Source organism: Leopardus geoffroyi, chromosome C2, assembly GCF_018350155.1.
Source record: "Leopardus geoffroyi isolate Oge1 chromosome C2, O.geoffroyi_Oge1_pat1.0, whole genome shotgun sequence".
Taxonomy (NCBI): Eukaryota; Metazoa; Chordata; class Mammalia; order Carnivora; family Felidae; genus Leopardus; species Leopardus geoffroyi.
Window position 1 is genome coordinate 149,859,330 of NC_059333.1, and position 13,873 is coordinate 149,873,202.

Sequence of the window (13,873 nt, forward strand, 5' to 3'; positions counted from 1 at the left end):
TATGATTTCCTTAACAGTTTTTTCTCTAGCTTGCTTTATTGTACGAATACGGTATATAATACATAAAACATACAAAATGTGTTAATGGGCTGTTTACGTTATGAGGCTTCAGATCAACAGTAGGCTATTGGTAGTTACATTTTGGGGGAGTCAGAAGTTACACATGGATTTTTCAACTATGCAGGGGGTCAGTGCCCACACATCCTGTGTTATTCAAGGGTCAACTGTATTTTCTGTTGTCCCATCTGTACTCTTTTTTTTTTTTTTTTTAAGATTTTATTTTTAAGTAATCTCTACTCCTAACGTGGGCTCGAACTTACAACCTCAAAATCAAGAGCCAGTTATTCTTAAATATTTTTTTTTCAACGTTTATTTATTTTTGGGACAGAGAGAGACAGAGCATGAACGGGGAGGGGCAGAGAGAGAGGGAGACACAGAATCGGAAACAGGCTCCAGGCTCTGAGCCATCAGCCCAGAGCCCGACGCGGGGCTCGAACTCACGGACTGCGAGATCATGACCTGGCTGAAGTCGGACGCTTAACAGACTGCGCCACCCAGGCGCCCCAAGAGCCAGTTATTCTACTAGCTGAGCCATCAGGTGGTCCCCTTCTCTACCCTGTTTAGACATCTGTCCTAGCACGTAGAATACTTGATAGAGCTCTAACTTAGCTCAATGCATGGCATCTAATGAGTAATGTTAATAAATAACGAATGAGTGAAAGAAAAAAGAGACAAATCTTAGCCTGGCTTCAAGTAAATTCCCCCCCCCCCCAAAATCTCTTACATTTCATTAAGTAACAGGACAAAAAGAGACCATAGAAAATAAATAGTTTCATTAAATTGAAAAGAATTTCAGGACTAGCTCTTATACAATGGCTCTTTTTTAGTGTTGGGCTCATGTCTGTAGGGACAAGAGATGCTGGCCACATGTGAAAACTGGTTGTTCTCCTAGAGATTTGTCTCTGGTTCGTGCCCCTGCCAGTCCTTTATCTTACTTGTCTTACTAGTAGTGCTGCTTTTGGTTCAGTCCCCTCCTTGCTTTGGTGCAAGCAGCAGCGTGCTTCTTGGTGGTATGAACGTAGAGCTTTGTGACCAGTACAGAATCACGTCTTGGGGAGAGTGCCAAGGATTCAAAGCAGTGTTAGAGATAAGAGACCAGCCATAGAGCCATAGGTTCAGAAAGGCACAGGGTGAGGGCTCAGGACCCGGGCAGACAGAAAAGATGCGGGAATGTGGGGCCAAAGCCCTTGGCTGGTTAACAAAAATGTTGCCTGTGCAGGGACAGTTAGTGTAAATCCCTGGGCAGAATGTGGCTTTCAGGCACCTTGTAGCATCTGGGAGTCAGTGATATTTAAAAAAAAAAATTTTTTTAAATGTTTATTCTTGAGAGAGAGAGAGAGAGAGAGAGAGAGGCAGAGAGAGAGGGAGACACAGAATCGGAAGCAGGCTCCAGGCTCTGAGATGTCAGCACAGAGCCCGATGCGGGGCTCAAACCTATGAACCGGGAGATCGTGACTCGAGCCAAAGTCAGACACTTAACTGACTGAACCACCTAGGGACCCTGGAGTCAGGGATATTTTGTACATGAGTGCCGTGTACCGTGTGGAGATCCTCTGGGTATAGCTGTTCTGTCTCACCTTCTGTACTTTGTATGATAGAAACAGTCTCGGGCCTCGTTTCGTTCAACAGATGTGGGTCATCACAGGCCTGTGTTGGGTATCTGTTGAGGTAATGGGTACAAAAGCTTTTTGCAAAGTTGCTAATGTAATATACACTTTTTAAATTTCTGTATGAATCTCCTTTCTATTGGAAAACACTTGCTTTTTGCTTAACCATAGTTTCTTACTAAAACTCCTATCATTTTCATGCTCTTTGAGGCAATGGGAGATTCTGTACGTGGGAGGTACGTTCTGGAATAGCCTTGTAGTCTAACAATTCTAAGACTTTCTCAGCCAATGAAATAGTCAGCTTTATAAGTTGAATTCAGTTAATTTTGATGTCGTGTATATATATTTTTTGCCCACTGGGGTATAAACTTCTTCAAGGAAAAGATACAATGCTTACCCATATGAAGGACGCTGTAGATCTTTATAAAATGACCAGATCTAAACACGTCCTGTGCTAGAGCTGCTGAAATTTCAGCCCTGCCCTTTTCTTGTGCAGAACATCTCCTTGGATGTGTACCTTATTGGTAAATAAATAATTGGTATTCTGCAATTCTGTGCAAGAGGATTAGTGAGCATTGCAGACAAGGGCAAACATTTCAAGGAGAAACATTAGAAATAGCTTGCTCTCAGAATAGACTTAATATCATACCAAAGCTACACGTTATAAAACCATTTCTTTTTGGAGCGGATTCACTGGGCCAATAATTTGAAATTCAGCGTGATGTTAGAGATTTTTTTTTTTTTTTAATTTAAAATGGCTGTTGTTGGTACACTAGACTGGCAAATTACGTATGTCATAAGAAATGGAAAAGCTTTGTTTGTTGTCTAGTGCTCACTTATAAACAAAAAGTAACTCTAAAACTCTTAACCAGCATTGTTGAAGTTTTACAAAGTTCAGCATCTATTTGGGGTTTCTATATAAGTTGACCAGAAGCAGCTTATTCAAGGAACTAAATATGAATTATTCTTTTATTTTTTATTCATTTTCTAAAAATATGTGTTTACTTTGAGAGAGAGAATGAACATGAGTGGAGGAGGGGCAGAGAAAGAGGGAAAGAGAGAATCCCAAGCAGGCTCCACGCTGTCTGTGCAGAGCCTGATGTGGGGCTTGATCTCACAAACCGTGAGATCGTGACCTGAGCTGAAAACAAGACTCAGGTGCTTAACCTACTGAGCCACCCAGGCACTCCTGAGTTATGCTTTCAAAAAGGAGGCAAGGATGAGGTGAAATTGGAGTGGTCAGAATTTTCAGATGGCCTTCAAGATTCCCAGAAGGTATATACACACCTTCTCCCAGTTACTCAGCTAAACAGTAATTCGATGCCGCTGTGATGGAATATTGCGGATGTAATTAAGGGCCACAACGAGTTGGCCTTAAAGTCTGGAGATCATCCAGCTAGGCTCTGCTAATTGCAAGAGTCGTTTAAATCCAGCCTGGAGGTCAGAGACTGGGAAGTCGAAGAGAGTTGAAGCTCGAGAAGTATTTGACATGGAGGAGAGTCCTCTTTTGCTGGCTTTACAGCTGGGGGAGGGATGTTGAGTGGCCTGTAGGATATGAGAGGGACCTGTGTCTGTAGCCAGCATGGAAAGAGGGACTTCAGGCCTACTGGGAACTGAATTCTGTCCACAAGACTGTGGTTGAAAACACATCCCCTCGTCCCCCGGCCTCCAAAGGGGAAGTCAGTTCCAGGTCCCTGTGCTCTGAGTAGATAACCCAGCCGTGCTGAGCTGGGCTTCTGACCACGGGACTTTGAGTTAATAAATGGGTGTTGCTTTAAGCCACTAAGTTTGTGTTAATTTGTTATTCAGCAATAGAAAACAAATACGAGGCTCCTGAGGCTCCTGTTATGATCCTTTGGATTGCTGTAGTAGCCTATCAACTGTTCTCTCTGGTTCTAAACTAATGTTACTCACGCTGTCTGTGGTGAAGAAACAGTTTTTAAAATTTCAGTGTGTTACAGGCCAGTGCAGTGGCGGATTGAGTCTTACAAAGATGGCTGCAGAAGTCTCTCCCATCCCACATGCTCTTCCTTCACTCTCCCGTTGGGAGTTGTCTGTGTTTCTCCTCCACTTGAGGCTGGGCTGAGCTTAATGACAGGCTTGTAACCATTGAGAATGCAGTGCAAGTGATACCAGGGAGAAAAGACCAGACAGCTTCCACACGGTTGTTTAGCAGTGCTCCCTCTTGGCACCCGGCTGCCATGCTGTGAGAGGCCAAGCCACTTGGAGAGGAGAGCAGTAGGTGATCCAGTGGGCAGAATTAGCCGAGCCTTCCTTGAGTCGCCTCATGTGGCGTGTGAGCGAAGAAGGCTTCGAGATGCCTACGGCCCCCCCAGCTGTTCTCATCACCTGAGCCTTTGTGTCTTCCCAGCTGACATCAGGGAACAAGGATAGGTCATCTCAGTGTGCCCTGTCCAGATCCACGACCCATCGATTCTCTAGCATCATAAAGTAATTATTGCTTTATGACACTAAGTTTGGGATCGTTTCTTATGCGGCAACAGATAACCAGAATAAATACTTTCAGAAAATATGATGAAAGTGAAATCTAACAAAGGCACGCAGAATATAAGCAGAAGTCATACAGTGTCACTTCCATGCTACACTATCGGTCAAAGCAGTTCCAAACCTGCCCAGGTTCATGGGGAGAGGACACACATCCCACTTCTCAAGAGAGGAGAGTCAGAGCATTTGGGAGCCATAAAACAAAAACTAAACAAACACAAAAAAACTTTTAATACTGAAACACTTTTAGCCTCACGGAAAAGTTATAAAAGTAGTACAAAGAATTTCCTTATGCCTTTCACCCAGTTTCCACTGATGTTGGCATCTTATGGAACTGTAGCAGTTATCAAAACCAGGAAATTAACATTAATGTAGTAGTATTAACTCTCTGCATATCTTATTCCAGTGTTGCTAGTTTTCTCACTAATGTCCATTTTCTAGTTCTGGGTGTCACGTAGGGTCCCACGTTGCATTTAGGCTTCTCCTCTCTGGTAGGAGTCCCCCCAGTTGGGGACAGCTCCTCACTCTGGTCTTTTATGGCTTTAACACTTTTGAAGTGCACTGGCTAGTAACTTTGTAGGATGCCCCTCAACTTGAGCGTGGCACTTTTCATGATTAGATGGAGGTTTGTAGTCTTGGTGAAAGTACCTGAGAAGCGATGGTGTGTCCTCCTCAGTGCATGGTATCAGGGCATACGTGATGTCATTGTCTCCTTCCTAGTGACGTGAAATGTGCTCCCTTGGTTAAGGTGGTGCCTGCCAGGTTTCTCCAACGTAAATGTCTTTGTGGGGAACGATTTTGAGGCTATGCAAATATCCTGGTTTTCATCATATTTTGGTGGGGTCACTTTTTATACTGCTGCAAAGTTCTTATCCCAACACACAGAAACTCAGTCTTTCAAATTTCACTAGTTGTCTTGTCCCAGACCCGTGATGGTCTGTAGGCCGGCTCTGGTCTGCAGACCATTCTTTGAGTAGGAATGTTCTAGACTGCACTCCTTCCCCCCCCCGTCATTTTCCCCCGTTACTGTCAGATTGGAGTTTGAACAGCAGATCTTACTGTGTCATTCTCCTGCTTAAAATCCTGCATAAACTTCCTGTAACCAGTCTTCTGGTTACAGATAAAACCCACATAAAACCCAGAGTTCTTGGCGTGACATTCAAGGCTGCATCATTCTGCTCCATCTTGCACATTGTCCTTTCACTACCCAGACTGCCCCGTCCCTCCTGTTCCCCCTTTCCATGTAGGTACGCTTCAGTTGAATTGGCCAGTTCTTTCAAGGCTCATAAACACCTCTTTTCACCAGTCTGGGCTTGCTGGGTTTTCCCCAGGTCCATTCTCTTGTCACCTGTGTATACATCCATGACAGAAGTTAGTTCTGTTTGTGTCTCTAAGCCATTTGACTCTGAGTTTGAAGGCACAGATTTTGAGTGTATAAGATTAGCCCATGGCACATGCTCAATGGTGTTAGTCATAATTGAGTACTGAGATAGTTTTCAGGGAAAAAAAATCTCTAGCACTAAGTAAGGTCTGTATCACAACATGGATTGTTAAAATGCAGGGACAGTAGATGGAGAAACCCTCCGGGGGCGGGGGGGGGGGGATGGATAGTGTTCCCGATGGATAGGGCCAACCATGGAGATGGAGAGTCTTGACTTCTGGTCCTTGCTTCGTGTGTATTGTCTCTACCCATGTGGGTAGGTAAAAACTGCAAGCCAGAGAGCGAACCTGACAGTGCAGATCCACGGACCGACCCTGGTGTCTCCCAGACCCATCGAATCACTGTCGGGGCTGCTTGCTTTGTTTTGCAACATGAGCCAGAACAGACAGAGATCCTTTCCTTCCCCTCCTTCTGGCTCCTCTTTTCTCTGAATACGTAGAAGTATGGTGGGGTAGGTCGGGGGACTTCAGGTACTTTTAATTCTTGTTCCTGGTTCGTCCCTACATAGTCTATGTTTTAAAGGAAAGTTGAAAAATGTTAACAAAGGTTTTGCAGCAACGTGGATGGAACTGGAAGGGACTATGCTGAGTGAAATAAGTCAGAGAAGGACAGACATATGTTTTCACTCATAAGTGGATCTTGAGAAACTTAGCAGAAGACCATGGGGAAGGGAAGGGGAAAAATAGTTACAAACAGAGAGGGAGGGAGGCAAACCATAAGAGACTCTTAAATACAGAGAACAATCTGAGGGTGGATGGGGGCTAGGGGAGTGGGGGCAGGTGGGTGGTAGGCATTGAGGAGGGCACGTGCTGGGATGAGCACTGGGTGTTGTATGTAAGCGATGAACCACGGGAATCTACCCCCAAAACCAAGAGCACATTTTATACACTGTATGTTAGCCAATTTGACTATGAATTATATTTTTAAAAAAAGATGAAATTCAGCCCAACTAGCTTCTGTAGCTCTCTGAACAGAAGCAGAGGCGTCTCCCTATTTCTACTTTTCCTACCTAAATTGCATCTAGTCATTTCTATCCAACCATTGCTAATTTATTTTATATTTAGCCTGAACTGTCAAGCATCAGTAAATAAAACTTTTAAGAGGTTTCCCAGTACCAAGGGCAACCAACACTTACTTTAGGTACAGGAGGGAGTTAGAATGTCAAACAATGTATCCTAAAGGTTTTCATAAGTGTATTCAAAATTTGCTGTTTCAAACAGCACCTGTAATAATGTAAACAGATATACAAAATCCCGGTGAATCTACTGAGTCAAAATTTTGTAAGGAAAACTCTTTAAGCACATACCACCTATTATTAAATTGTACTGTTAAGGGGAAGAAACAAAACAAAGAAGGCCTGTCCCTGAACCCTCCCCCTGTCCCTGCCAAAGAAAAACAAAACCCAAAAAACTGTTTCCAGTGGTCCAGTGAACTACTTTTGGGGAGGGCAGTTTATTTCAGTTTTCATCTGGAATTACTTAAAATCAGTGTGCTTAAGAGGGCTAACATAAAGAAAGAAAAGTATGCTGTGATGTAGTTAATATCTTCATAGTCCTTTGAAGATTAGGGATAATTTCAAAAAGATCTCTTTTTGTTTGTTTTTGGTTTTAAAAAAAAATCCAGATAAATCTTTTTATTTCCTGTCCTTCAGGTTGTCCATAGACCATAGAAATTTTATTATTTTAGAATGTAGGGATACAACAGGCTCGCGCAGTAAAATGATACTGGTGATTTAAAATGTTAAAAAAAAAATTTTTTTTAATGTTTAGTTTTGAGAGAGAGAAAGACACAGATGCAAGTGGGGGAGCGACAGAGAGAGAGGGAGACACAGTATCCAAAGCAGCCTCCAGCTCTGAACTGTCAGCACAGAGCCCCATGAGGGGCCCGAACTCGGGAACCATGAGATCATGACCTGAGCCGAAGTCGGACGCTTCACCGACTGAGACCCTCCCTACAGGTGCCCCGCTACTTGTGATTTAAAATCATGGTGACTGACCACTGAACAGATCCCCCAACTGAGATAGACTTTTGCAGAAGTCTATTACGATGACTTAAGATTTGCTGCCTGAATAATTCCCGGGGATTCAGCCACATCAGCTTTCTTTGGAGGTAAGCCTCATCCTCCCTGGTCTACAGAGGCCTGAGCGCTGGGGCTGCTCTCCAGAGTACAAATTAAAGGAAGAAAGCTCTGAGTAGTTTGCTTCGTTACTTGGAGCATACCGAGGGTTTGATCATTTGAGACCCAAGCCACTAATTGGGCCTATGGTGGTATGAGAGGAGGTGGTTAAAATGAAGAGACAGATTTTTAAAAATCAAAGTGTAAGAGCCTATTGAAGGCAAGTGAATATTGTCTCCAAAGTTGTCTAAAATCTGTGGATTTCAGATGCCTAACTACGACCCACATAAGAGAAATGCATTTTGCATCACCATCCAGTATACACGCCTGTAGACCTGTAACCGACACAAAAATGTCATCGAACGACACCCTATGTGACAGCTTTGGGTAGTCTCTATGTTATTATGTTTAATCAAGAAAATGCTAGTCAATAGCCAGTGAACTCCTCTTATTGCCCACTTACTGACCACTGCCCACAGTCTGGAAAAAACACTGCCTTAGATCTTTGTAAACATTTGCAGCCCTCCTTGCTCCGGACTGGCTAAGTTGTTTTTGGGAATTTACACTTGCGGTTTACTTCATGAGTCATGGAAAATGTCATAGAAATGTTGTGTTTTTTAAAAACTAAAAGTGCTTTTATTTAGCTTGAGCTCCCTTTTTACTTACCAGACGTGGCTCTGAATTATGTCAGTCCAATCCGAGAACAATTGTTATGGTTGGTGGTATTCAGAAAAATGTGAGGCCTGGCGTGCTAGAACCGATAGTGAGTTGAAGGGGGCTGGATAGTGAGTTGAAGGCCCGGCCAGCCTGCTCATCGTGCAAAAGCCCAGAGAAGGACTAGTTGTAATCCATAAGAATGGGTTATGGTAGTTTCTGTAGGCACATCCTAGTAGTGGCATATATTTAAAAATACTGTCAGGAGGGGCACCTGGGTGGCTCAGTTGGTTAAGCGTGTCTGACTTCAGCCCAGGTCATCATGATCTCATGGTTGTGGGTTCGAGCCCCATATCAGGCTCTGTGCTGACAGTCAGCTTTGGATTCTGTGTCTCCCTCTCTCTCTGCCCCTCCTCCCCCTCAAAAATAAATAAACATTAAAAAAAATACCGCCAGGAGGGTGCTGGTACTGTGAGCAGATGTTCCTGGATCTGAATGTTGGGGGAGAGGGTAGAAGAAGCCGCTGTCACCTATAGGTTCCATTGGAGAAGAAGTGGGGCCCGTGTCCCCGGGACTTTGTGGGTTTGGGTGCCAGGGCAGCTCTGAGAAATATGCTTAGCTGTTTCAGCCTGGGCCTAATAAGAGTACAGATCGTAAACATTTAGAAAAAATTTTTTTAATGTTATTTATTTTTGAGAGAGAGCATGAGCAGGGGAAGGACAGAGAGAGAGGGAGACACAGAATCCGAAGCAGGCTCCAGGCTCTGAGCCGTCAGCTCAGAGCCCGACGTGGGGCTTGAACCCACGAACCATGAGATCATGACCTGAGCCGAAGTCCGACGTTTAACCGACTGAACCGCCCAGGCGCCCCCCCCCTTTTTTTTTAAATTTTTTTTTTTTTTTTTTTAAAAGATCATAAACGTTTTTAAAGCACAGTTTAGGAAGAGGGATGGTCACCATCTCAGGAGCTGAGGAAGTAGACTGGGAATGTGCCAGCCTGAGGCTGTGTGTGGTCTCGAGTCCGTGCATTTCCCGTCCTGCCCAGGCATTAGGTGGGGAGCTTTAGCCTCACATCTGAGCCTTCAGTTGCCCAGGAAAGTGAGAGGCTGTACATGAGTTTGATATCTGTAGTCAAAATCTTATCCCCTAGTATATTGGAACTGCAAAAGTAATCGCATTTACTTCTGCTAGACACTGGGGGCTTTCTAAGCGCTCCAGTCTTTGGGACTTCTTTCTGTATCTCACTTTCTCATAACACATATTTATAAACACCCCGATCCTTTTTTTTTTTGGCGTGTCTCATAGGCTTCTCTTTTATCAGTGTGTTATCATAGACAAACAAGCTCGAGGGAGGCCAGATGATAAATTCCCTTCCTATCTACCAGGCAATTTCTGTGAAACAGACAAACTGCACACGCCCACAATGAAGGCAACATGCTCGTCTTCAGTGCTGTGGTTTATCATCAAAGTAAATGCTAATAAGATGAAGGCATCTGATTTATTTTTAAAACTGAATGAGGAGGGATCAACAGATTATAGCTTATGGGCCAAATATGGCACATACCTGTTTTTGTAAATAAAATTTTATTGGAACACAACCATGCCTATTCATTTCTGTATTATTTATGATGACTCGTACATTATAGTGACCGAGTTAAGTGATTGCTGTAGAGACTGTGGCCGACCAAAGCCTACAATCTTTGCCATCTGACCCTTTACAGAGAAGCGTTTACTGCCATAGACCAAAGGAATATCTAGAGACTGAAGTGTCGTTTTAATAAGAACTGTTACTTTTGAATTGAGGCTATTTTCTCTTAAATCGCATGAAAAAAATCGTTTGTTACAATAGATAATAATTAACTAGTTTTGATGAGGGAAAGGTCCCAAAGTCTTGATTAGGGTCTACTTTTTTTTTTTTTTTTAAGTAAAAGATTAAAAATCATTAGACATTAATTCATTAGTGCTGAGAAGATAGCTAATGAGGCATATATGAAAGATTACAGTGTGGCACACTTATAATTTAACGGTGCGGCGAGGGCTGGTTACATTATTTCGGCTAGCATTGCCTATTTTCATAGCCTTAATGAGAGTTGTGAATTTTAATTAATTCTTACATTTATAAATGTCAATCTATTTGAGATCTTACTTGCTACAGACCAGTAAGGCTAAGCTAATAGTCACTTGCAAAGAAGCCCCATATTTCTTGTATTTAGTAGGGGTAGTTCAGTGTATTAAAAATGAATATAATCATCTGTTTTTCGGGCACAGAACTTAAGCAATGAAAGCGGGGGCTGTGGTAATCTTTATCAGGGCAGCAGTTTAAATACGAGTTATCTAATGTGTGCTTATCTTTTTATTTTTATTTTTTTTTTTAACAGACTTGTGGAAGAGAGCAAACTGATCCCACTCATTTTTGAAGTAATTCTGGTAAGAAGGGAAACGTGTACCTGAAATTCGAGTGAAATTTTAAGAATGTGAAGGTTTCGACCACGTTGTGTGGTTGGGTTCTAACCCTGACTGTCCAGAAGGATTCTGTGCCCTTCGTTGTCTCACTTCACCTTATCGGGCCTCAGTTTCCTTGCCTGAGCTCCTGTCCAGCTCTGAAATTGTATAGGGACACTGTTTAACCACCTGCGCTCGTGTCACAAGTCCTTCATCTGAGGTTGGTTTGCGGAGGAAGGGCAGAGGGATGACCACTATGCTTCAGTATGAATTTTCTGATGCTCGCTGTGAATCCCTCTGACGTTGTAGTCATGAGTCAGATCAGCAGTTTTGGGCCTATGGCCAGAAATTTATGTTCTTCAGGATGTAGAACAGCTCCAAACACCTTTTTTTCTCTTCACAGAATGCTACTCAATTGAAAACCATCTGTTAAAGAAAACATTTCACTTATGGTTCCTATGTGTAGAGAATAAAATGGGATTGCAGAGTTGACTTCCCATTTCTGATAAATCCCTATTTATTACTAAAGACAGGTTTGAGAAGTAGGCTGGAAATCCGTACAGTAACACAGTGCCCTTAGCACTCTTTTCTCTTGTACCTAGTGGGTTATCCCCCGTTACCAAAAACTTGCCTTACAAAGCTGACTGACAGCAGAAGGGACAAAGGAGGAGACACGTCCCCAGCCAGACTGGTCTAACCTCCCTTGGTCTTTAATGGAGCAGTAGCCATGATAGTCTGCTAACTGTACCCATGGAAATTAGCTTTCTTTAATCCAAAACTGTTAGCCTATAGGTTGTTTGTGTGTTGATAATGGCTAAATGGTGAAAACATTACTTTTCTTAGCTACAGATGAACCTTTTCCTTTCAGGAGAGTGGGTTGGGTTTGCTGAGCCATGTGATTGGATGGGGACAACGGGTGAGAGTGGGTGGTATTTCCAAAGCGCGCTCAGGTGACGATGAGATGACGCAGAGCCACCGTGCTAGGGGGATGTGCAAAGTGAGAGGCTGGAGTGAATCGCTTTGAATAGTAAGGAGATTTTATAAGCAGTGTCAGGAGAAAAAAATGGAGATAAATGGGAGGAAGAAACGTGGAGACGGAGAGCCGTCTAATGGGGACGTTAAGCTTCGCCAAGTGGCCGGTGTGTGTCTCCACCTTCAGCAGGGTACATACGTGACTTGCTGATTTGTTGCGGCATTGGATTTGTTTTGGAGGGCGGCGGGTGCAGTCAGCTGCCCGGTTTGAGTTGGGTTGGGTATGGGCAAGAGCCAAAGCTGTCCAAACCCAGCCGTATCGGGCTTGCGTTTGAAGAGACTGGTGTCGAAGACCTATGGAGAGCGCTCTAGAGCTACCGTGGGCCTTAAGTGGGGATGTGTCTCATCCCCTTGCTGTGGTAGGAGTGTTTCTGACCTGTTTAGGTCAGTGCAGCTCTTTTTGTGACTGATGAAAAGTTCTCATCCTACCCAGTCCCCTCAAGGTCTGAAATCCACACATAGGAAATTCCTTCTGGAAGGTTACCAAAATTCCTCTGTGCTTGATTAATCTTTGTGTAATGAGCACCTAGCAAGGCTTCATATCTTACCATGGTAGATGTTTAATTGATTAATGCCATGGTTTAGACCTTTGTCATGTCGTAGAGAGTGGGTAGAGGTGACCTCCACTCTCCAGGTGAGGATCTCAGCCAGTCCTGAGTCCTGATCTCCCAGGCATGTCTGGGATGATACTTTCCCCTAACCGGAACAGCTCCATACTCAGGTTTCTTGGAGGATCATATTTTAAAAAGAGGTCCTGTTGTTAAAAATTAAAAAGAAAACAAACAAAAAAAAAAACCCAACATTTGGGAATCACTGCTTTTGGGGACAGGACTTTGATGTCTGTGAAAAACCTTATTCAATCCCTTTTCTTTTTTTTTGTCTTTCTTGAGTTGCATGATCTCAGGTTTTTCCCTCTATATAATTACATTTTTTAATCTGTGAGATGTCCTCATAGCAGTTATCCTGTGAACAGTTGTCTTGTCCTTTCTAAACTTTTATCACCGAGCAAGACATGACATAGCATTTTAGTGATTCTATGATGCATTTTTTTAATAACAGATTTTAGCATTTAACAGATTTAACATTTCTGAAACTGGGATGTACTTTCCAAATCAGTGGCATTTTGCGATTGCTTTCAGCCAGGAGACCTGGTTGTCATTGCCTTAACTAATTCATCTCATTTTTCTTTTTCTTTTTCTCAGTGCCCAAGAGCGATGCATTATAAAAATATGTCCGCATATGTCTAAAAGGGCTCTTTCAATAAAAATAAAAGGAACTTTCTAAGTAATGAGAAACCATGTCATAGTTTAATTGGCAACATTTTTCTTTCTTAGTGCTTGATAAAATGATGGGTGCATCTTAGAACTGAGGGATTCCTGGTTTCACAGAAACACAGTATATTCTTGCGTTAAGTTTGGGCCTAAGCCCCCCGGCCAGTGTGGTGTCCTGCATACGTGTAGCAGCTTCTCGGCAACAGTTTGATCAGAAGAGACACCGTGGAAGATGGTGCAGGGTCCTGTGTGTTGGATACTCCTTGTGTCTTCTAGCCCCCCACCCCCATTACGATAGAAAAGGCTGGTGCCACCCCCATTACAGTAGAAAAGGCTGGTGGTCCGCAGTGACATCTGGATGACTTTTTCTCTACTCTCAGCTCATAACTGTTTTCCATCTTCTGTTTGATGTACTTACAATCTGATACAGGCTTTGTAACTTCCCTCTTTTCTCGAGTTCCTCATACAGTGTGTTCTTACCAGCCATGCGTCCTCTCCTAGATGTTTCTCATTAAGAAAGCAAATGTTTGTCTTATGGGCAGGAATTGCAGGCAGCTTCTGTGTCTTTCCTGTAGGCCTAGAGGGGAGTGAAGATGAAGGGAGCAGCGTTGTGAATTTGATGTCCTATCCGTGTCAAATAGCCATGTACAGATCGTACGCAGATAGAACAAAGAGCTTGCTTTAAGTATGGGCCACGCTGGTGAAGATACAGTACAAAGCTGTAGTAATCAAAACAGTATGGCACT

The 13,873-nt window shown here is 43.2% G+C and overlaps 1 protein-coding gene across 4 annotated transcripts in view; it reads left to right on the forward strand.

The window, feature by feature from the left end:
• The window catches only part of ULK4 (unc-51 like kinase 4), a 583,089-nt gene that overhangs the window by 264,606 nt on the left and 304,610 nt on the right, over nucleotides 1–13,873 (forward strand). For all 4 annotated transcript variants that reach the window (XM_045436431.1, XM_045436432.1, XM_045436433.1 and 1 more), the window contains one exon: nucleotides 10,761–10,809. In XM_045436431.1, coding sequence (XP_045292387.1) covers nucleotides 10,761–10,809 — 49 coding nt within the window. The remainder of the gene's footprint in view (nucleotides 1–10,760; nucleotides 10,810–13,873) is intronic.